Source organism: Oreochromis aureus, linkage group 9 (genome assembly GCF_013358895.1).
Source record: "Oreochromis aureus strain Israel breed Guangdong linkage group 9, ZZ_aureus, whole genome shotgun sequence".
Taxonomy (NCBI): Eukaryota; Metazoa; Chordata; class Actinopteri; order Cichliformes; family Cichlidae; genus Oreochromis; species Oreochromis aureus.
In genome coordinates, this window is record NC_052950.1 from 14475528 (window position 1) to 14500496 (window position 24969).

Below are 24969 nucleotides of genomic sequence, written 5' to 3' on the forward strand. Positions count from 1 at the left end.
TTTTTTGTGGTTATATCTGCATCTTGTTCTGACCTGATCTTAAATCATCCAGTTTGATAGAAATAAAAATATGCAGGCGTTTCGACTAGTGCGTGCACGTGCATACAAAGGTATTGTATGGTATCTCAAAGTGTGTTTACGAGGTAATGCTTGTGTATGCTGTGACTCTCTGCGGAGCTTCCTTGCTAATCTAACACAGGACCATTTAACAGAGTCCCAGTGAATAGAGGCTTTGATTTAAGGGGGATCTGAACCACGGGCCCACACACACTCACATTCATGTTTGGGGTGAGGAGTTCACCCACTGTCTGCTTCCTCTGAAATTATTGGTCTTTTTGTATCAGTAATTGCTCAAGCGCAAATTCATGTACAGTAACGCACACCGCACACACCAACAGTTACTTAGAGCGGCAGTGTGGTGCAGTGATGAGCAGTTTTGCTTCTCCTGGTCTCCAGGCTTTTCTATGTGGAGCTTGCACGTTCTCCTGGTGCTTGCCAAGGTTTCTCAGATTCAGATTTTTCCCACAGTCAAAAGACATGCATGCTAGGTAAGTTAGCTAAATCCTAAATTGGCTGCCCGTATGAATGAAATCATAAAATGCTCGTTAGAAACATGCAGAAGAGCCTTGTCACGAGACATTGTGACACGTGCAAGAAAACAAGTGGTAAGGAGACAGTTCACCCCAAGTTCAAGTTGATGAAATTCTTTCATGCTACAATAGGCTGTGGATTGTAGTGTGAAGGTGGCAGATCCAAATGCAAAAGACTGAAGGCAGAATAATAAAAGCTGATAAACAAAACCATAACCCAGAGAACTACAACAACACAAGGAAACACAAGGAAGCAGAAGAGCACACGCTGAAGGCACAGCAGGGAATAGCCAAAGAAGACGAATACTAATCTGAATATTACCTCTTAACAAGACGAACAGAACAAGGCAACACAAGGGGACCAAGGCATAAACACAGAGCGAGACAGAGGGACAACTGGAAATATGAAATACAGAAAGAACTAAAACGGAATGGAAAAACCCACCATTAATCTATAACTTAAGAATTCACAATCCCAAAACTAAACACAAAGAAACACACAACTTACGTTCTACATTAGAATCAGAATAAAGAAAACTGAGAGAAAACACTGTGGGAACTAAGCACAAATGCTAACTAATGAGCTAAAACATAAATACACATAGAACAAATATGAGGAAATCATAACTCAAAATTTAGGAGCTTAAGTAGAGTAAAGAAGCCCAACTAAATAATAAACCAGAAGACGCAACTCAAAAACCTGGCACAAAAAGCCAGGGATCATGACATCTCTGGCCCGTACTGCTATTTATATGGTGTAAGTTACCAATCACTGGGAATATTGGCTGTAGAAATGCCTGCCCTCTCTTGAATGTAATGAATGCAAACAGCACTTAAAAGTCGTGCTTAAAGAGCCAAAAAATACATTACAGAAATACAACTCAGCAACAGTCTTTCCAGAAATCCTGACCCGGTTGCTCAAAAAAATCTAAAATAAAAATAAAAATCCACAAAGTGTCAGCACTACTTGAAACGAACATCTTGTTTATCTTCTGTAACTGAAACCACCACATCTTGTTGGTAGTTTTGCAAACACTACGGGAAATCTTCGATTGAGGCGAAAGGGTGCCTCCGAGCACTTTTTTATTTGCAGGTAGAAAACCTTCAAACTGAGAAGGAGGCTCATGCGAAGCCCCTCGACCAGGATGTGGTTAGTTTGCGAGTCACATAGAAGTCTCTGAAGAGAACATTTGTCATAAAGGAGAAAACTAGAATGCCATCCTCAAAGACAGCCCAGCCACACGGCAGAGCACGGTGGGTAAGCGCGCTCTGTCTTTCACACGCTCGCACACAGAGGAGAGGAGATCTTCTTAAACAAGGAGCAGAACTGGGCACCGTTCTCTAAATCAAATCCAGCGAGGTACATCGGGGAATTCTCCTCATTTTTTACTTCCTTCACAGTTAATCATCAGTCCTTCTTCCCCTCCTCCTCCGCCTTTCCTCTCTTGCCCTCTCTCCATATTTAATAACTCATCCCCACCATCTTAGCTCCGCAGAGGGTAGCCTCGTACATTAAAGAAGCATGTTTGTGTGAATATCGCTTAGCCATTAGAAGGAACAAGATGGGGGGGAGGGGTTAAATGTTGGCTTGATTTTCTTTTCTATTAATTATTTTTCTTCAGATCATTCTTTTTTTTTTTTTGCTTCCTTTGTTGTCTTTTTCCTCTCTCATCTCCCTTGTCCAGCGTCTCTCTCTCTCTCTCTTTTGCCCCAATGAGAATCAGTGGTAATGAATGTGAACATTAAAGAGTCGTGCGCATGATGAATGGAATGGCCTTTAGGTTTCTCTCACTGTCCTCTCTCTCCCTCTCTTTATTTTTATTCTCGCTCCCTCTCTGTTTCATTCTCTCTTCTTCTTTTCCTCCTCCTCCTCCTCTCACCCCTCTAGGTATATCAGAGTGGCGCGTGGCAGTGATGTGTTTTAGGCTTAAATTAACCTATTTACTGTGTCCTTGGCCAAACCAAGTCATTTGTCTGCTCCTTAGTGTTTTAGCATGGTGGGTGCCTGTCAGCCAGCTAAATGAAATACATTCGACATAAAAGAAGCGCGCTCTTAGATGCCGACTTTATGCCCTTACTTTTCTAACACTAACTTAATTTCCTTATTACCTTTTTGACATCACTGGTGTATTCAGGAGGCGCCAGCAGCTTAAATGCGATAAGTGTAACACTGTATTTTCATTTCATCATGTTACTGATGTTCTGGGGCCGAGTTTGAAAATTTGCGGTGTCAAAGGTTTAAGTAAGTGTCTGAAAATAAACAGGTTGCTTTCTGTTGCCGGTGTGATTTTGTACGTTGTAAGAAAAGGGGCCGTGGCCCAGCTAAACATCATGTGATGCTTTTTTTTTTTCTTTTAATGAAAAGCTTTTTGATGCATCTGATGTAGAGGAGATACAAAAGGATCACAACACAGTGAGAGCCCTGTCTCCAGGTTTCAGAAGCACTACTCCGGTTAGCGTCCTACAACTTTATGACGAGTAGTCAAGCAGTTTTATTGGTCCCGAGTCAAAGCGGTAATTGTAGGGGTCCCTAGCCTGGCACAAAGCCTTTATGATGTTCCCTTTCACTTGTACGGAGACAAAGCAGAAGCAAACGTCTCTAAATTTTACTTTCATCTCCCACCTCTCTTATTTGTATTTGCTTGCAGTGGGTCGCTCATTCTTCTCCTTGTGTTTTGGTCCACCACAGCTTTCTTTTCGTTTGTCGGTGTGCTTAAAGGTCCTAACCTCAAACAGTACTTTCAGATCCTCATCCTTGCCTTTCTTCCTGTCTCTGCTAACCTTGCAGTTACAAATAAGTGAGGGTATGTTAAGTGATATCACGGCTGCCCTGGATCAGACCACCGCCAACCTGAATGCACACAGACAGCAGATCTTAGGCCAGCTGCATCACACAAACAAAGAGGTTGAACGTCTACAGCTGGAATTAGCTCTCGAGCGTCGCACCGGTGAAAAGAAGGTAATCAGCTTCGTCTCCAAGGTCTTCATTCAAATATCAAAATGTGAATTCTTGTAAAATCTTTGCTTTGTTTGACTTTGTCGTTTTACAATTAAACCGAAGCGTGTTTTTCCCCCTCAAATTGTTGACAGTTGGTACGTTAAAGGCGAGTTTTCCTCCTCACCATTAAAGCAAGAGTTTCTACAGAAAGTGGGCACGTTGGAAGAAAAAAATGGTTAATCTAGAGATACGAAATTTCTACTGGATGGGAGATTAAATATAATATTCACTTTAATGTAATGCATTGTCTTTCCCCACAATGGGACTGATAAGATGGGTCGCGTAGGTGAGGGATTCATTTAAATATGAAATTTTCAAATGTAATATTCACTGTGACAGGCATTGTCTATTTCTACAATAGTGCTGATAATAAGGTTTTAGATAATGGGTAATAGGATGTTCTGATATTTAGAGCCTTATTAAAAACACATACTTTTGATGAAGACAGACTTGGCAAAAATTTTGATTGTTCCGCTAAAATGGGATTTCGGATTCTCTACTGCTGGGACTGTGGCGAAGCTGGGAAATCACGTGGTCACGTGCTACATTGCTTCTTAGACCTGTTTTTTTTGTCCTCCTCTGCCCTTTATGCGATACACCAAAAGCATATGTTAGTGCTTAGTGGTTTGCGTTTAACCTTCAATTAACCAGGTTGCAAAGATACCTTTTCCCAAAGCCGTTGGGAAATTTCAAGGGCTCGGAATTGTAAAAAACAGAACACAGCACATGAGGTTTCAGTCCTTGTCACTGGGATGCCTCTTCACTGACAATACGCTTTTTTGACGTATTTTTTAAGGTGAAGGTTAAGTTCAGAATTTTGCTGGCTATCCGCGAGTCTATTGTTACAGTAGTCAGCCATTTATTAGAGTGCCCATTTAAAAATGCTCCTCTGTAGCTCATGTTATATGGGAGTTTGGGTAAATTTAAGAAATTTAATTAGGGGGTGCACATGAGTTCATTTTCACGATGAAAGCAGCTGCACTGAAGTTCAACTCCTTAAAAACAAGTCACCGAAGCTAAGCTGTCACATACAGGAGAGTTTTAAATAATTTCTAAAACGGTTTTCTGCTCATGCGTTTTGTCGCGCACATACATTTCATGCAGTTACGTGCACGTGCAACTGTGTGCACATGTATATGTGTGGGTGTGTTTAAATCTTTTATGTTTGTGCTGGTTAAGTCAAAGGATGGACCGTAGCTCTCTGCCCAGGGATCTGGTTTCTGCTTCACATCTGGCCTTGCTTTATGCACAAAAACTGGTTTTCTCTGATGTATTACAAGCCCTCTCTCGCACACCCACACAAGGGCGCACACACTTGCAGCTTTGCATTCCCTCATGCACACTTCATTCCGTCGTTGTGTGGACGGTGGCTGCAGTAGGTGTGCGGGAACGCGAGCGAGCGCGCCTGCTCCCTCTCAAATATAAATGAAACGGAGAACTTTGCATTAAGTGTTTTTTTTTTTTCTTTTCGCCGCGGCTCTAAATGTCCAAACATTAGCACAGCTGAACAAATACTGTCAACACTCTCTCCTTCATCTTAAATGTACTCTGCTGATTCACTCTCTCTTGCACTCGCTCGCCCTCTCACTTACAGTTGCACTTCTTTCCTCCGAATAAAAAGGGAACGCAGTCTGCTCTCGCTGCAGAGAACAAGTACTCTAGTCACTTTAAAGTCTTAATTATCCGAAATTCTTGGGAAGTCGACGTGGACACGGCATTTATATTAGATTTATATAAGAAACCACTGAAACATCTGTTTAACTTTTTTTTCTCTCCCTGCGGTATCATTTTTTTCTGTTAAAACAACATTTCACCAAACACCGATACTGATATTTGCAGGACAGCTACGGTTTGCTGTTGACATTTTTTTACTGTATTTTTTAATTTTTTTGTGACTAACACGACATACATGACACAGGAAATTTGTCAAATAAAAGCAGATGTGTGCCCTTTTTTATGTAAATGTCCAGTCTTAAATTTAGAGCCTTATTAAAAACACACACTTTTGATGAAGCCAGGCTTGTCAGGAATTGGACGGGCACAACTTCCTCCTTAATCCCTTTAATTTCCTACCTTTTTAATCCCGAATCCTTTTTTTCTATCTAACTAACTCGCACATCATCATCAACATCATGTGAACAGCCACATGTTGTTGCAACTGAGACATGAGGTTGAAGTCTTGTCTCCCCCTCCCCATCCACCACCACCATCACCACCACCTTGTGTCAATAATAAAATCATTAACATCACAAGCGGCTTTTTTTGTAGAAACGATCTACTTCACCTTCCCAGGACACACACACACACACACACAGACACACGCACACAAACTCTTCTTTAAAGATCACAAATGTGCACAGGAAACAGAACGGGGGATTTCTTCAGTTGAGGATTCATGTTCGCGGCAATTTTGCTGGACAGTAAAAGCCAAATCTCGCCATAGAGCGATATGTGAGGCACGACCTTTCAGACCCTTTACCGTAAATCTTAAAATATTTGACTCTATGTGCGTGGAGACTAAAGAACAGTAAATAAAGCTGTGTTTCAAAACAGAGATGTGTGCACTATAATCCTCGCATGTGGCTATTTATTTTTAATCTGCTGCTAGCTCTCCTGCCTAGTGTGTCCTCAGCTTCCTCACTTGGACTTTAGTTTAAAATGCAAGGACGCACACGTTGTGTACGAAGCACTTTTGGAAGACTAATTCAGATGCCCTCCTATTTAAAGTGCAAAAAGAGGTGAAAGCAAACACAAATGAAAGGAGTAGGAGCAGTACAGTGGAAGGTAAGCGGCGTTGACTAAAGTTGTTCGAGCCTTCAAGGTTGGACAGGGACAGACGTGGGTCCTGGTCACAGCGCTTTACAACTGTCAGAAAAGCTTACAGATTTTTTTCTCCCTCTCGCTCGCCTTGCTTTCTCTCTTGATCTCGCTTATTGCTCATTTCTTTTCTTGCCTTGCCACATCTCTGTTTCATCCCCACCACCCTCTTCACTACCCCACCCACCCCCAACTGTTCAAATATTATTTCTCCCCCTCCTGTCGCTGTCCCCCCCCCCCTCCGCACCTCTTTTTTTTCTCCCTCTCTTTATCTTGTCATTGCCTGTCAGTGGGGATTCTATCTACGCCGAGTGTTGTGTGCGTGCGTTATGTGTGAACACATTGAGACTGGGATGCACTTAAGAGCTCATTGATTTAAAAATACCTTCGATATTGGAGGTCCCCTCCTGCAGATTCGTTCAGGAGCTTATCACACACACATAGACATCCAGGTAGAGATATGCATAAACCAAAGCTCCACTCCAAAGTTTCTCCTTAAACTTTGTGATTGACCTAGTTAGCGTGTCGTTTTGACAAGTTGTCTGTTTTGACACGACGTCCTCCGGTGTTTATCAACATCCATTCTGCCTATCACACGCTCACATTGGGAATTCATGCACGCGCACGCACTCAAAGATAAATCAAGCTACGATTTAACAATTGGCAGGAAGAGAGTGTGCAGTGTTTGCTATGGGTAAGTGGAATGACTTGTATTTGTAAGATGAATAAAAGCTTTGGTCAGTTTTTTTTTCTTCTTCTGTGTGCACATGTTTTTTTTATCTGATGTCTGTGGAATGCAAAACACTATCGGTATCACTCCGGTACCAGGGTACTACCTATTTGTATGAGTCGAAGTGTTTACATGAATGCTCCTGTGTGATTTAACTGGTGCGTGGATAGCGGTGTGTATACACAGGACTTTTTTTCCCCTTCTTCTTCTTCACTTGCCATAGCTCAGGTTTAGTGCGTCTGGTGAGCCAGGCCACCGACAGCCAGAGGTGAGAGGCCAAAGAGCCAAGTTAACTCCATCAATCCCCCTGGACAGTTACAAACAAGCCCTCAACTCTGGTCAAAACGATCCCTAGATCATGGATGACAGACAGCAGGTGGGGAGGGATAGAGAAAGAGAGAGCGAGCATTTGACTCAATTCCAAAAGAAAGGCTCTTACAAATTGGAAGTGAAAACTTGTCTGCTTCAACTATAACAAATAAGCTGTTAAAATTAGATCGAGACAGCATTCCTTCTTTCTTATTGTTATTGTCAGCATTGTCAGTGATATTGTGGTAAAATCACTCACAACACAGGATTAGATATCAAGTAATACAATCTTGCCTTCATGTCAATATATAAAAGGTTAACTAATTTAGAGCATCCTATTCCTCTCGGTCTTCAACTCCCAAATACTTGGCCGCTGATTTTGTTTTTTTGTTTTGGAGATGATCAGATTCACGCTTCAGTCGTAGAAAGGTTAAAAGAACATCTTAACATCTTTAAAATGTTAATAAACCATTGCAAAAATATCGCAGAGTTAAAAAGAAACTTTTTTGGCTCGACAACCAAACCTGGCCGTTCTCACCGACCTCAAACAGAAAAAGACCGTGGCGAGGTAGGGAGTCGGTGAACACGTACAGAAGAGAAATGAGAAAAAAAATGTCCAAAACATTTCCCCGAGGCAAACTTGTAAGGAATCACACCCACATGAAAGCGCACGCAGACATGCAGACACACACACTCACGCACTCATTTGGCATCGAGCAGAAGTGGGTAATTAGGGAAGGTCACCAAGGAAACAGACAAACACAAGCTACTGTGAGACGTAGCGTGTGCTCAAGAGAAGCATCAACAACCGTCGCCCTGTATGCAGTGTCATCCACCCATCACCGCCACCATTACCTGAAACACACAAATATGAAAACAACAACTCGAATATTTTATCTCGAGTTCAGTAAACGGTGACAGAGTCGCCGGCGAATGCAGGCGACGTCGTTCTTAACACGACGTTTCCTCGTCCGAATCTTATGAGAGCGGCTTTGGTTTTGCGATTAAAAGAACAACAACAACAAAATGTGTGTTTGATGTGTGATTAAATGTTTTCATCTTACAGATACAGAAGAGGGAGGTTAAGATGTGTACACTGATGAAGGAGCTCACAGAAAGTAAGGGACAACACTCAGAGTGTCAAAAAGAGGTAAAAAAACCCATCAGTTTCATTTTTAATGATTATTGTTAACCACACTGAAATTTGATAATGAAATCACTTTTTAAAGCAGTCTGTTATCATTTCTGTTTTTTAATTGCTCGTTGGATAATGTTTTTGTAGTTGTGGAATTAGTATTGTTTCATTACATGTTCATCTTTGGAAATTTAAAGCTTTTTCCCCTGTTGCGGATGCTAATTTATGTGCAAATGTAACAGTTGCTTCGAAAAGACAGGTCTTTGGAGAAGCTCCGTGAGGAGAGGGATGAGCTGAGAGTCCTGATGGAGGACCGAAGCAGAGAGTGCGCCCACCTCGACCGGAGCAAAGCCAAACTGGAGGCTGACTTGGCTCTGAGCCACGAGAAACTCCACACCTCACACCTTGAGGTCCATCTCTCACTGTCTGTTTAATCAAAGGAACTGGAGAGGTTAAAATGCCAGGATATGCAACTTATTTAAATGCATGTTTTTGTTAATTTTGTTAATTTTCTCTGTGTTTAGGTTCGAAGTAGAGATGAGTTAATTCTGCAGCTCAGAGCCGAAATGAAGACAGCTGAACAGAAGCATCGAGGAACACAGAAGCAGGTGCGGTGGCTCGTCTGCGTTCACTTTTCAGGTTGTGCCATGCAGTTTTTAGAAATTAAAAAATACAATTTGGAGAAATGGAAACTCCATGTTTTTCCCTTTAAAGCAGCATATCTGGGCGTTTTTAAGCAGTATTTTATGAAAAAGGCGGTTTCTTTTTTATATTATGTTGTGGTTTTTGGGTTTGAAATTTGTCTTAGGGCTTTCAATTCTCTCCTCCAATTTTTTTTTTATTTTTCTTTCATATGCCGAGGCTAGGTTCAGTGATCACCCCTATTTTTTCAACACTTCCTTGCTTTACACCCACAGAGTTGCACACATCTACTCAAGGGAAGTGCCCAAACCAGCAGCAGTCTTCTACTGCTGGCTGCCGAGCGGCTCCATCAGAGCAATGGGAGGTGTAGCACCTTGCTCAAAGGCTCTGCGAAAGTTGGAGCTAAGGAAAAGGGAATCGTTACTCATTCATGTTTGCTGTGCCTACATTTTCCCAGCTGGTCCTGAGACTAAACTGGGAAACTCTCTGACTCAAACCTGACACTCACTTTTTGGTTACTGCCACCCCCTCACTGTCTTTTCTGTCTGTCTGGGTGTGCATGGTATCCCAATGTAAAGCTTTCCTCGTCTCCATCCGTTTCAATTTTTTTATCCTTTTTTCTCTTTCTTTTGGCTCAGGTGACAGCTCTGGAGGAAGAGGTAAGACACTTAAACTGCACGATCAGAGCGCACAAGGAAGAGGCCTGTCAGTTAAGCGAAAAGGTCAGCGATATCGAGCACCTTAAAGAGCAGAAGGAGAAAGAACAACAGCAGCTACAAGAGCGGCTCCGTATTAAGGAGCAACAGGTAAAGAGAATCTCTCTCCTCTCCTCTTCACCTTTGCTCACTTCTTGTGAAATCTATGGATCAGTTGAACTCTGACCAGGAAGTCGTGAAACAGGCTCACAAAATTGAAGCGTAACACCGGAGGGGGGACCGGCTCCGTGCTTCACAGCCGACTGAAGCAGAACAACTCTGAGCTCGGCCAAATGCACAGCAGGCTGAAAGACCGAGAGCCGGAGGTCACAAAGCTCAAGGACGGTTTAAGTCGGAGGCCCGTAACGGTGCAGAAGTCGGCTCTTTTGTGTGCTCACTTGTCTGTTGGCTGAGACATAATCCAACAGAAAAGCATCTACTGCGATAATCCAATGAGGAACATAAAAGGAAAAATTGGATGCACTTATGCGTTTGAGTGCGAGCGCTCTAAATCACGGTAGACAATCAAGTAGTCAGAGTTTTCTGCCAGGAACGACAAACCGACTCGCTTGCGGCAGACAAGCTTTATTTTGTAGTCATCTTACATATATTCCAATCTACATCATCTGAGTTACTAAACAAGACACGATGACCCTACTGTTTGTGAAACTCTCACATCTAATTGGAGCTAAGCATGAATACAGATAGGGAAATGTAGACCAAGAATAAAGTTATTATCAATTTAGGGTCAACTTGGGTAGTCATGTGACGGCAATGAATACTCAAACATCAGGCCAAATGAGGCTTGTCAGGTCATGAGGGTCAAATGTGTTTTCCATCATGTTTAATGAGGGTTGTTTGTTTCCCCAAAGCACACGCTCCTGATTATGGTCACAAGAAAGCCATAGTGTCCCCATTAAGTCTTGTTATGAGGCCTTTCATCCAGTAACAGAGAGAAATGCAAAGTCCACCCATTAGTGTTTGGCCTGTAGGATAGTGAATTCATTAAAGGAAAGAAATACAGTGACACAAGTAGAGCAAGTAATAAATACAGCTTTGATATGTAAAGCCGACGTACGACGTCTCACTTTATAGCGTGTGCTTCTTCTCCGTGTGATTTTTAAAAACTGTTACCTCAGACAACCTCGTCAAACATTCACCATTCACCACCATCACGCTCAGATAAAACAGAGGCTGCATGGGCTGAGTCAACGCTTTTAAGCAGTCCACGCACGCGGCCATACACCTACACAGGTTGTTCAGTCTTTCCACTCTAAAACAGAGAGTAAGAGTCGATGACTCCTCTCCTCTGGTTTGTCTCTTTCTTCCTTTTGCATGAGCAAGTTCTCTGCTCCGTCGTGCCACCTTCAATCCAGTGTTAGTCCTGCGGGCCCAGTTAATCCCTGGTTAAACCGAGCTGCGGTGAACCGCTGAAATCTAACTAGTTGGCTGTCATTAGTCGTAAAACCCTCGTGTTCTGATCCAGATTACAGCGGGATTAATGTGGATGAACTCAAGCTGAGTGTTAGAGCGGGTTTAACTTTCTCAACCTCTCCCCTTGAAAGGTGAGCTACGGTAGGATTCCTAGTGTAACGGCAGGATTAAGCCCGGTTTCACTTCCTGAGTTCCCCTTTCATTATGACAGAGGTTATTGTAGAGCAGTGCAGTAAATTACACCATGTTAAACAAACTAGCACGTGTCTGTTCAAGTAGCTTTTTAAGGCACGTTTAGTCACGAAGCTTCGAGTAATGACTTTGGTTTCACTGTTTGAATTTTAGCATAATGATAATGATGATGATGGTTGCTGCTGTAGTAGTTTATGTAATATAAAAGCTACGTTTTGCGAGATTATTTATGGCTTCCTACTTCACATTAGTTTTTTCCACACATTCACACGTGCCACTGTGTCTTTTCAAATTTGACTGCTTTCACCGTCTTTATTGAAAAACAAAGGTCAACTTCAGCATCTGTACTCTGTGATTTTGCTCTCAGGCTGATGCAGTTGAAAAGAAGCTGAAGAAGGAGAAGGAGGAGGTGGAACTTCTCAATCAGCAGCTGAAAGAATCCAAGGATGAGCTCAAAGAGGCCAATTTGCACAACCAGGAGCAGAAAGAAACGGCTGCGATTTTTAAGCAGAAATACGCCGCAGCAATAGAGAAGGCGCGCAGGGTGCAAGAGCATGTGGAACGTCTGGAGGAGGAACTACGATATTCACAGGAACAGGTTAATAATGGCCGATATAGCCTTTAAATACGTACATGCGTTTTGCCTAATATGCCTTTAATTTTGAGTCCGACTACCTGTTTTAATGGCAGCTAAGAGAGTCGCAGTTAGCAGCTTCTTCGCTGAAGGAAGAGCTAGCTGAGCTGGAGCGCCGGTATCAGGAAAAGGTTGGCCAGTGGGAGAGTTCACAGGAGGCTCTTGACCAACTAACAGATGAACTTCAGGCCAGTCACAACCTGCTAAGAGAGAGCGAACAAAAAGTGGAGCACTTCAAAAACCTGATGAGATCTCTTCAGGAGCAGATGGACACACTCAATCAGCAGGTTCGGGAAAACATTTACGTAATGCGTTACAATATGCAGACCCGGCAATAACAAAAGGATAAATCCAGACACAAACACACGTACAAATACATGAACATAGTTAATCCTTTATATCTATGTGGACAACCTGATTTGCTTGCATAACAAATAGTATTAACCTTTCTTGCAAAAGAGTTGTTTTCCTTCCACTTAATGAAACATCTGAAAACAGTGTGATTCATTGTATACACTAATTCTGTGTAATCATGTCACGTAACAAATGAGGTTGACTGTGAGATCAGTGGAAAACTCGGTCATAAACCAGTTCAGCCTTTCATTTCAAACTAAGAAACTAATGCTGTTAAACACTTTACTGTCTTACTATGTATTTTTTCATGGATGCACCCACGTCCTTAAAAACTAGGTTTTGAATACATGCCTTGTTTTTTTGGGGTTAACTCAGATGGGTGTCTCTCTATTTTCGCATGTGCACCCAGGTGCTTGCCAGCTCCAATCAAGCTGTACAAGTGCATGCGTGGATATATTGCTCTGTGTGCTTGTGTCATTGTACGCACGCATGTATATATGTGTGTGTGTGTGTACAAGTGCGCATTTGTGCATCTGTGCACTGGCGTGTGTCACTTAATCTTTTCTTCTTCTTTTTTTCCCCCCTTTCTGTTTTATATTTACTACGTCAGGCAACAAATGAATCATCTTTATTACGGAGAAATTTAATTTGGATGAACTTAACTGCTGCCGCCAAGGTCAGACGGGCAGAATGTCATTTTAATCCAATCAACTTTAATCTGTTGGTTATAAAAGAGTTAGGCTGTTGAAGAATGGCTGTATCTCAGGCCCTTTATTACACTGGCTAATGACTTTGATTGTAAGGCGCCTATCAAGAGGTTAGGAGTTCTTATGGAGCTTCACGTCCTGCTAATGCGCTACCTCATGTCACTGTTGGGCTTAGCTAACCCTAAAATCACTATTGCCTTTATTCCCTGTTTACGAAAAAATACAGTGTGGAAAAAATGAAACTGTTTTAAATGAACGAAAACATGACTATAAAAACGGTTTAGAAGTCATAGCGTTTCACATTTGAGGGATAAATGGGGAAGAAAACCATGGACTGGCTCAGATTGTAAGTGTAGTATCTTAATTCTATCTCTACTGGTCAATTTATATTCGACTAGAGAATATTTCACTATAACATAAAGATGGACAGTTGAAGATAAGTAAGATTTCTTCCCTTTCCTATAAAGATGTCTACTTTTGAATTACTTACATAATTTGCCTGTATAAAGGACAGCAGCTAATAGGCTAAGATTGAGGGTAGTGATACATTAAGCAATTTATGAAAAAAAGCGAGAGCATTACTCCTGGCGATGTTCTCGGGAGTAGAAAACAAAGTGTAACACTTTCACTGTTTTCCAAAGAGATATACATTTGTAATTAAGAGAACAATGCAAATGTTCATGAGCGCGATTGCTCATTGTACTTCCTATGAGCTAGAGTCACGCGCTAAGTTCCAACTTGTTGTTTTACAGTTTGTATAATGTGCTTGGAACACCAAGGTCATGTTTCTCTGTGCAAATCAATACACAAATGAGTGTAACACAAAATAATGTGCTTCCTTAATGGCCCATCAATGCCACTGCCATTTATTAGTAAACCAAAATGAGTGTAATCTGTTGAAATGCAATTCATTCAATTCATTCGCCCTTTTGTGTCTTGACTTGGTGTTTTGCTTCTATTTAAGTTTCTGTTTAGGTGGGTTTAGGGTTATAGAACTGATTAAAATAAGATTTAAACAAGCGGGATGTTCTTAAAAAATATGTTTTTTCTAACTATCTATATCACTTACTCTCCCTCTCTCTCGTTACTTATAGAAGCTTGCTGTGGAGTGTGACCTGCAGCTCTATCATCGGAGCCATTCTCATTCTGATGAGGAGTATTTGAATCTAGGAAGACTCAGACAGCAGCTGCAGAAGGTAATATCCTGCATGGCACTGCTGGGATTACGCATTCTGTGTATTATCATCACAATGAAACATTAAAATATATCTGCCACAGTTTCAATACTTACAGTTGTGTTCAGTGATAACAACTGAGAGATAAAATTTGCTGACATTCCAGTATTCAGAAGTAACGCTGATAAATGTAAATGTAGGCTTATATTTAAAGTTTGTTTTATATTTACATGGACAAACAGTTTTTGCTACATTCCAGCACTCATTTTTTCTTTGTGTGTGTGTGTTTCAGCGCTGTGCGGCACAGGTTGAACACCTTGCGGTGTGTGAAAACACTATTCTTCAGATGAAGTCAGAGCTGGAGACACAGTAATAACAGAGTCTATAAAACTCTCATTCTCCTCTGCTGATCCTGGTTTCTGTCCTTGTCTCTCCTTTCATGCCCTTCTCATCAGTCTCCACCCCCAACTCGCTCTCATTTTCGCAACAGTCTGCTTACTAAATGGCACACAGTAGATATATTATGTTACTTGGCAAATGTAAAAATCTATTGAAATCTTTCTGTTTAACTTTCAGTAATCATTAATATGCTATCTGGTTTACATATTATTACGCTGTGTTAACTTGGGCAGTACATTCTTTACAGAGCAGTTTGCTCAGGCAATTATTCTTTGCTCTCCTTACCTTAGAGTCCAGGAAAAGGTGGGTCTGAAACAAAGTCTCGCTGCTTCCCAGCAAACTCACCGGAGCAATCAAAAACAGCTGGAACAGGAAGTGATTCGTACAAAACAGGAAGTGGCATCCTTAGAGCTTGAACTGGCGAACACCCAAAAGGTATTAAAGTAATGCATATCTGCTGACCTGTCCTCTAATTTAGTGAGAGCTATATTAATTTGACCTTTGTCCCGTCTGCTTTTAAATTCAGACGCATCTTCCATTGTCCTTAAATGTTCGCGATGCAGTCATTTCAATCTAAGGACATGTTTGAGTTCCCAAAGAGGAGTACTTCAACCACCTCCATGGGCACCACACACCCACCACTCATGTGATTGTCCTGCGATTGTCTGGCAGAAACAAATTGCCTCGCCATTAATTAAAGCACCAAACGGTGCCAAGGCTGGTGAAATTGACTCCAATTAAGAGCTCAATGGGACACTAAATATTCAAATTACTCAAAGTGGTGACTGTAGCCTGGCAGAATGCCAGCATTCCTGGCAGTCTTGGACACATCATTTGTATGTGTGTGAGTGTGTGAGTGTCTGTGTTTGCGCGTGTTTGTGTGTACGCTCGCTTAGCCGTGTGTGCGTAGGTGGAAATGGTAATATTTGATTTCGCACATTAATTTGTGTTTGTCACATATTAGCAAAACACATGTTACTCTTACCAAAATCATATGCTCGCACACTTACAATTACTCCCACAAACACACACAGGGGTGAGTGCGGCAGGTTCTCTTGCTGTCAGGTCTTGCCCATTCATCCACACAACTTCCCTGTGGAATACCACATAATGAGTCCGTGTCATGTAGGTACACATAACTTGAAGTATACATCTACATTCATCACATGCATAATGCATGTACACATTATTAACTTTTATCATTATGCATATATACATAATTATACAAGAGTCTAATCCTTTACATGAGTGATCAGTCATACATACAAGGGCTGAGTTCAGAGCCATTAACACTAAAACATTTTTTTAAAGTATATTGTATTTGAAAATGTATTTTTTGGGTTACTAAATGTGTGTTTTTTGGGGTTGTTTTTTTTACACAAACATAGAGTTTATATTGGCTCATAATGTTTTTTTGTTTTATTATTGTATTATTATTATTATTATTATTATTTTTGTTATTATTATTATTGTTATTATTATATCCACCATCATTTCCACCACTTTCTGTCTTTTCCAGCTTTAGATAAAATGGAAATATATATAGCTTTTATCTTTGGTTTTTATTCAGGATATGATGCGATACCATTTTGGAAATTCTTTAAATGTAAACAGCAAGCAAAGCAAATAATAAGTGATTTCTGATGATATATTTAGAGGTCTATTCATGGCAACTGTTACATGGCAACAGCACATTATAAACACAATCGTGCAACATATTTAAACCGAACAGACGCTGGATGTTTCTTTGGCCCGTACTTGCGCTGCAGGTGCAGGTGACACTCCTCAGGCAGTCAGATGAGGCCAGACAAGAGTCTGCAAGAAAGAGCCGAGAGGTGGATGTGGAGAGAAGAAAGGCCCAGATGCTTCAGGAGGCGTTACACAAGGAGCAGGAGAAGCTGCAGAGTGCTATCAGAGAGAATGAGACCCTGAGCACTGTCATCGGAAAGCTGAGGAAAGAGCTGGAGGAGCTGCGCAGCAGTCACCGAGTGACAGGTAGCAATCAGTCCATAAACTGATAAGCTGCCGTTGGTCCTGATCCATGTATCCAGTTAGTCATAAACTAATAATTTTCTGTCAACTGTATATTCATGTTGATTACATATACATATTTCAGTTAGGACTAATATATTTATAAGAAGAACGCTATTAATATTCAGTATTATGTCACTGTTTAGGGACTTCTCTGCTGTTCTGCCTGCATTCGTGGATGTCTGTAGTCGGAGAGAGCAAGAGCCAGACCCTAACATAAAACAGTAGGGTTCAATGACAGTGTTATTGCACGTATTATATGACACTGTCTGCATAGCATGAAAAGGAAGAGTGGGGATGAAGGTGGGTTGCAATGCGGCATGTAGATGAGGAGAAACTGTAGGTTCCTCAAGACACTTACACAGTGTGGCCTTTATGAGATTTGCCAGCTAGATGCATTAGTTGAGCCTCCAGCTGTGGGCAAGCATGGAGATCAATTGGTCTGACAGGAATATGGCTATGCTTGACTTTGTGGCCTGCCTGAACTAACACTATACTCAGTATAACGTGAAAATTAACCTGTATTTCACCAGTGCTTGATTCAGCATCCACGTTTTTTTAACAAGCAAGTCAACATGACCAAAAGCAAAGATTTTATGTCAGTTCACTGCTTGATCCATTCATCACCCTACCTTTATTATTAGCACTCTATGAACATTTCCCCGCTGCTAAGGTTTTGGACATTATTGGCGATCAGAAGCCCATCACATACCAGAGGAGCTACAGTACGCAGCCTGTCCTGCCTTTTGTTGCAGAACCACCCGCACTGCTGTTAGCTCAATCAGTTAGCTCAAATTAGCCAGCAGTGTGGTGATTCTGTAGCTAGCTGTCTGCACACCATGTTAACTCAGACACACACACACACGCTGTAGATAGAGGTTTGATTTAATGGTGCACTGCTTTAGCTGTATGGTAATGATCTGGTTTCTGTGTGTGTCTGTACATGTGTGCGTGTGGCCAATGGTGGCCTTTGTAGTAGTGCGTCAGTGTAGGAATGGTGATGGCTGGGTCTCTCTGGGCACAGAAATGTCTCATTAAGAATTAACGTACACATCGACGGTCACGCCAGGCAAACACCTCACATGCGCACGCTCGCAGCCATTTCTTCCAACTCCCACTGCTTTAATTAGCACATACACACTGGCTCTCCAAGGTACAAACACACACACACACACACAATCACCTATTGTCCGCAGAGAGATGAATCTGAGGTCTCTCTCTGTGGCAGACAGTGGCTGGCTTGCTCACTGAACACTGCTCATTAACAAGATAGAGACAGAAGGACAACGCTGTGTAGCCTGGCCTTTGTCTGTGATCAAAACGCATTCCCTCAACTCTACTCTACACACAAAACCACATATTATTCAGCTTTTACCTTCAGCAAATACAATCCAGCAATGCAGAGCCTATTGTAATGACTTAAGAAGAATAAAGATGCATTATTATAACAAAGGGGGCATTGTTTACCTGGATATAGCAGTGGTCTGAATAAACTGGGTGAGGAGTCAGCTTGAGAAATTACTGTCATGAACAAAGGGCCTTTTTATTAACATGAAGCCCTTGTCGAGGTTCTTTCTGTATTATGAAAACATTTCATTGAGTGGTGATGATTTTGTTTGTTGCTTAATAACAGCAGACCTCATTTAAGATGGACTGGACTGTGAATGTGAACAGGTTTGAATGATAAGAAAAATATGGACAGGCACAAAGAGGTATATAATTATGAGTCAACAAGAAAATGTATGCTAGAGGTGACTCTAACCAGAATAATTTAATCAGGAATGCATATTTAAGATGCTTTAAATTACTCTACATAACTTATTAGCCTTTTATAACCCAGTCGTCTGTAAATTGTTGTGTAAAATAACAAAATTACTCAGCTGGTAAATTAAAAATCAATGAATTAGCAACACAGTAGCTGCCAGTATCAGGTTTTCAAAAGTAATAATCATATCAGTCCAAAGTCATTTTTGACGTTGCTATTTAGACAATTAACAAGATAAACTGCCATTTTTGGTGTTTTTAACAAAGCATTTTTACCTCTAATGCTGTTGATATGCTTTCTACAGTTTAATATATAAATGTAGTTTGGGAGTAATGGATATTATATAAAGGTCTCTGTGGCCAGACAGAAGGAAAGAAGCAGGAAAAGAGAATGAGTTGGAAACCAGGGAAGTGTCACATGGATTAGATTGAAGTGTCTGAAGGCAGCTGGATTCAATCAGACTGTGTCAGGATAGGATGAAGAGACTGGAAAGAAAGGAGTGATTAAAAAGGATAGAAAAAAAAGTCCTTAAACTTGGCGTATGGGTGCTTGTGTCAAATTTACTGTCATTCTGTCACTTATGGCTCTCGGAATAGGCTGGGGGGGGGGTGTGATACATGCGGAAAATTGCACTATTTCGAACATACAGTGCACACGAGCCATTACAGAAAATGCACATAAAGGTGTACCGAAGGGACGATTGTATTCGTAATCTGTTTTCCAGGAAAATCAGATGTGGCGTACTCTTAAGTAGGTGTTTTCATAGCATCTGCTCGTGAAACACGGGCGGGGATGGATCTTTAAAATATTCAAACCCGACTAGTAGAGTCATCTTACATCTTAAATAAGATGTGTTGTAAGGTTGGTTATAATGCAAAATAAATGTGATGCCGTGTGACAACAAATGAAATAACAGCATAAACAAAAACACTATATCCTTATTTCCACACTTCCACCAAAACAGAAATGTGATATTACCACCCCTCTGTGCTGCTGATGTGCATCTGCCTAAAGATGATGAAATCATTATTGCACGTTTGTGTGTGCGCTCGTTTGTACGTGTGAGTGTGTGTGCGTGCATGTGTGTGTGTGCGCGCGCTGCTATCCAGTCTGGATCCCTGGACACACACGTGCACAGGCCTCTCTCCTCCAATTCACCTCTATTACTAGCTATAATCCCATTTCACACTCTATCGATCCCCAAAACTGTTGTTCACCGGAACCAGCAGCAAACACTGGCATTTCTCCCCATCATTTCACCACTATTGTTCTTTATTACACAAAGAAGCATACCCACCCCTTACCCCCCCTCCCTCTTTGTCTCACAGCAAACTCAGCCCCGCTGAAATATGAATTATAAATGTATGGCTAATAAAAGAGAAGGGGGGCGGGGTGAAAAGGAGAGAGAGTTAGAGATAGAGAGAAGTGGTTGGTAGAAACATCAGAGAAAATGACTCCTTTACAAGAGTCTATTGATCAGTTTCTATCAAAGGGGGATGTCAGACATGAGATTACCTGGCAGTTTGAGCATTAGGTGCCGTGTGTTATAGCCCCGGGCCCTTGTACCGCTGCCAGAGGATTGTAAATAAAGCGAAGAGGAGAGAGCAAGAGGGGAGTGTGTTGGGGTGTACGCGTGTGTGTATGTGTGTGTTAGTCTTTGTCTTTGTGAGTGTTCACTGTTGTGTGCATACAAGGTGTGGTTTTTTTTTGGTCTTCTTGTGGTGTATTTGTGTGCATGACAGTGTGCGGCTGTGTGTCTGCACCTTTTGGCTTATACCCAAAAGCAGTGTTGCAAGCCCATGAAACTTCAGAAAGAGAGAGAAAGAGTCTTGGGAGGCTTTGGGACATCTCTCGGGAGCACCTTAGCCGGCTCCGAATCCCCCAACAAAGCCAAAGGAAGCTCCCATGAAGCCTTATGAAGCTTTTATGAGGGCCAGGCAGGGCCGGGCCTAGCCCCAACCACTGATTCAGGGTTAGCAAGGTTTTCATCCTTCTCATGTTAAAGGTTAGCGGTGAGAGCAGGGTAATCTGACCGCAGATCTGTGATTATAGGCTGATGCTGCATGATGGGCTTTGAAGCTCCTACGAAGGCACTGAGAAGGAGAGATCGGGAGAGAGTTACATTGTGGCCTAATGTCACACCGTAAGTTGTGAAGACAAGAATCAAAGAGCTAAGAAAGAGAAGGACTGAAGATCTTAAATTGTGAACTACGGACACAACTCATGAAGCCACTAAAAACAGTTTGCTAAGGGCCTCAGACCTCAGGATATGGATCGCAGTTCTGCTTTTACTACTAAGATAAAGAGAGAAGTGTCAAAACCCACACCCCCTCTGCAGATCCTCATTTTATGTGGAAAAAAATTGTCAGTATTTGGTCATCAAGTCTTGCCAAGCTAAATATACACCGCATTCAAGTAAGGACTTGTATGTGTTTGCACCAGCTTCCTTTGTGCCCATTTTTCCCCCTCGTATTTCTACAAATTTGTTTTTCGCTTAATTTTCAGTGTGTATTTCAGTTGCGTGCGCACCTTTATTTATGCGAGCTCGGGCACAAATAAGAGAGTTTGTGTAAACGGTCAGCGCATGCAGTTAATTGCTCTCTCTGTGGCTTCCCCTGGTGGAAGGTGTCACTGAGGTCACCTGAAAAGCGAATGCCTTGAATACGAATTTGATCCCCATCTCAAGTTTTCACATCTCCACTTTATTGATTATTGAGATTCATAGCAAAACTTTCACCTTGAGGTTCGGTAAAATAGCCAAGGCAGGGCACATGCATGCACATAGATACACAAATAAAAGCGCATCGTTAAATATTTAGCAATTCCAGTTGCAGCTTCAATTTTCCTAGGGCTTTAGTTTAAACAGTTTTGATGCAACAAAACCATAAATTAGTCATAGTTTCATTAAATGTGGATTTTCTTTTCTGTATTGTTTCCTTTATGGTATTGGTTTTGGCTTCCTCCTGTTCAGTCTTTCCCACCACTTCTATCCTAGTGTTCTGTGTGGCCTTAAAAAGCTTACAGAAATACACATTTCCTATATTTCTATTTCACACACCCAAATACACACTCAGAAAGTCAAGGTCCGCTCCGTAAATATTCAACAAACACCCGCACGCGCACACACGCGTACACACATAAACACAGACTCAGGAGCGCACACACCTCTTCATATTCAGCGCACAGACCTTCTCAATATTCACTAGCCTTGGTCACCGATGGCTGACAGTTTATGTTATATTCAGTGAATACTGAATTTAGTGAAAAGGTTTTAAGAGCTATGAAGAAACATTGACTCACAAAACAGCATACAGAACAAAAAAAAGAGGGGAGTGTGGGGGCAAATCCTAAATTTCAAATTCAAACTGAACAGGGCCTGCAAAGCAAACCTAGCCAAGAAACCTGACTAGTGGTTTATTATGCATCCCTCAATGTGCTAAACTACTAAGTGTAGGACAATGGGGTTTTATTGCATGTAGATGGAAGAGACGGCTGAAAAGGGTATGTGATTGAAGGGCTGCAGTCAGGGGTATGAGCTCAAGTGGCCTGCTCAAGGTAAAGAGTGCCATCTATTGACGAAACCAGGGAGCACCCCTTTTGTCTCTCAACAAAAGGTTGCTTCGCCGACCAACTGTAAGCAGTGCACTGTGTTCATTCCTCCCTTCCCTCTCCGCCTCTGAAAGGCATTCAGTGCCTCTTCTGTGGCAGAGTTCTTGGTTCGCTTTGAAGGTGACTCGCAGTTCATGTTTTCCCACTCTTGCTGAACTTGACAAGAATCAATAAAGACCTCTGTGTATGCAGGTTTTGTAAATCATCCAGTTAACGTTTGCCTGCTAGGAGATGTAAAGTGTCGTGCAAGTGTGTAGTCATCTCGGAGAGTTATTTCTTTAATCCAGTTCAAAAAAACAAAATCGTCTCTGCATCGAGAGCCATCTGAGGCAATTTTATGACTATTTTTTGCATTTTTTTGGGTTGTGTGATTATTTGAATTAGGCCTGTTCTCTAATGAATCCCAACTAAGTGTGTCGGAAATGAACTGTTGCTCTTTATCGCACACTTTTCTTCTTCTGTCTCCCCTCTCTCTCTCTCCTGCTCAGTGGAGGAGTTGGCAGCCCGTGCAGAGGAGGTGAGGCGGATGGAGGGGTGTCTGAATGAAGGCAAGCTAGCAGAGGAGAAAATAAGGTAAGAAGCAAAGAGAAGGAAAAAGGGAAAGCGGCTTCCGTTCTCATCCCATTTCCCGCCGTCCCTCGCGTAAGCTCGGTAATCAAAAACATTTAGACATTTTTACGTGCGACGCACAGTAGGCTTTTTTTTTTTAACCGAACATGTGTTGAACAGAACAGCCCTGAGCTCTAAATGCATACATTGTTTGAGCCTGCAAAGCAAAATGTTACATTGTTCCTGAACATGTGAACTGCTTTCCCTTTTATCTGTTCCTGGATTAATGCGAGAGAAAATATATACAAACATGTATTGATGGGAGAAGGTGAGCAAGCAGATGTTGGGTCGCAGAGTTCAGAGTTCAGAGGTGAGACCTCTGGTTGACCTCTCTGTTTCACCAGAGCTGCGGTGATGACATCAGCAAGCATGTATCACCCAGTCGAGTGTGTGTTTGTGTGTTGCTGTTTGTGCACGCATAGTTGTGGTTGCGGCTTTGGCTTCGACATGACCTCACCGCTACGGTCTCCGTCTCGGGGAGTTTCTTGGTTAAGTTGAGCCATGGAACATTTTGCTCGTCAACTGACAATTTAAAACTCAGTATGGAGACTTTATAGGTTACATTCTGAATTATTACATTTTATTAGATTTTAACCAATTTTAGATGCTGTATGGTAAAACAATCGCTGTGCCTGCATATTATATCCATTTGCAGAATCATGCTGTTTACTGTTAACCGGGTATTATCTAATAACTGCAAAGACATGAAAGGTTTTTAAGCAACAGCACCATGCTAATGGCTTCCATCTGTGCTGTGGGAAATCCCCCTTCTTTCTCCACAGGACGCCTCCTCTCTTTCTTTCCTTTCTCTCTCCCACTCTGTTCATCCTATCATATGTTCTCTCTACGGACCGATCTGTCAGACATTTTCTCTTCCTTTTGTTTTGGCTGTACGGCTTTTGCTTCAACTTTTGCTACCAACGAGTTGCTTTATTAGTCTCAGCTTTAAAGTTGCTGAGGAGCATTTAGTGAGGGATTCTGAGTGTAGTCGGCTACGATTTCCTTTCATTATACAAACGTATATGGATTTTTATTCTTCATTTTATCGCCTTCTAATCATCTGAGAAGAAAATTAATTAAAATTGCCTAGCTCTTTCTGGTGTGCCTTTATAACTATCAAGGTTTCATATTTCATAATTTTTTTGATCATTACTTTTTCATCATTCACTTCTTACCCAAGGAAAACTGTAGGATCTAAGGAGAGCACTGGTGGCCTAGAGATATCGCCTTCTTGTTTCTCTCTTATTTTTGTCACCCTTCTGCTATCGGCCATGTCTTAATGCAACAGCTATCCGTGACATTTTTTATAAAGTAATCAAATATAATCTGAAATGACAAAACAAGTTTCCCCAGCCTTTCAAATCTAAAAATGTGATCTTCTATCATTTGGGATTTGTCTTTCTGAGAGGATAAACCTGTAATCATGTGAAAACACTTTAGGTTTTGGGTCCTTGGGAACTGCTGCAGTGTAAATAATTAAAAATGAAAGATAATTGGCAGATTAAACGATAATGAAAATAATAAGTTGTAGACAAAACAGACAAAAGTGGTACTAAGTTAAAGTTGCATTTTTATTTTAGCACTTAATAGACTGATTAATGAACTTAAGTATGAAGTATAAAGTACATTTATCACCAGTGTTAGAAAGATTTAGTTGGGTAAATACTGGACTTTGTATTAAGGTTTTGATATTTTTGGATGAGTCATTTTAACACAAAAGCCAATAAAAACTAATAGACAGATGCTGACTTTGTGGTCTTTCCCTGCCTAGTCATTCTTTTTTTAACTGTAAAATCAATAATATGCTAACTTCAGATTATGGTCAAGAAACTTTTGGCCGTAAAAGGCCCGGATGCTTTTACTATTCATAAAGTTGTAATTTCTCATTTTTATATCGGCTTTTTAGAGGTATGGGTCAAGAGTGGGGGTGGTTTGTTTATGTGTGTGTGTATAAATAGATATATATATATATATGTGTGTGTGTGTGTGTGTGGAGTGTTGGCGGAGGGGTGTCGACGCTCGAGAGCGGCCCGAAGTGAGGCTGTGGAGGGAGGTTTGTGGAAATGGTAATCATTTGTCGTATTGATTCGGCTGTAGCCAGGGCAGCCGGCACACACAGGCTCGCTCGCACACACGTACACACA

At 41.5% G+C, this 24969-nt stretch overlaps 1 protein-coding gene across 2 annotated transcripts in view; it reads left to right on the forward strand.

The window, feature by feature from the left end:
• LOC116328258 (myosin-9-like) overlaps positions 1-24969 on the forward strand; it is a 90570-nt gene that overhangs the window by 41638 nt on the left and 23963 nt on the right. For both annotated transcript variants that reach the window (XM_039617065.1, XM_039617066.1), the window contains exons 8-19: positions 3379-3549; positions 8511-8594; positions 8822-8989; positions 9104-9187; positions 9860-10027; positions 11910-12140; positions 12233-12463; positions 14332-14433; positions 14705-14781; positions 15102-15246; positions 16581-16806; positions 22705-22789. In XM_039617065.1, the coding sequence (XP_039472999.1) occupies positions 3379-3549; positions 8511-8594; positions 8822-8989; positions 9104-9187; positions 9860-10027; positions 11910-12140; positions 12233-12463; positions 14332-14433; positions 14705-14781; positions 15102-15246; positions 16581-16806; positions 22705-22789 (1772 nt within the window). The remainder of the gene's footprint in view (positions 1-3378; positions 3550-8510; positions 8595-8821; positions 8990-9103; positions 9188-9859; positions 10028-11909; positions 12141-12232; positions 12464-14331; positions 14434-14704; positions 14782-15101; positions 15247-16580; positions 16807-22704; positions 22790-24969) is intronic.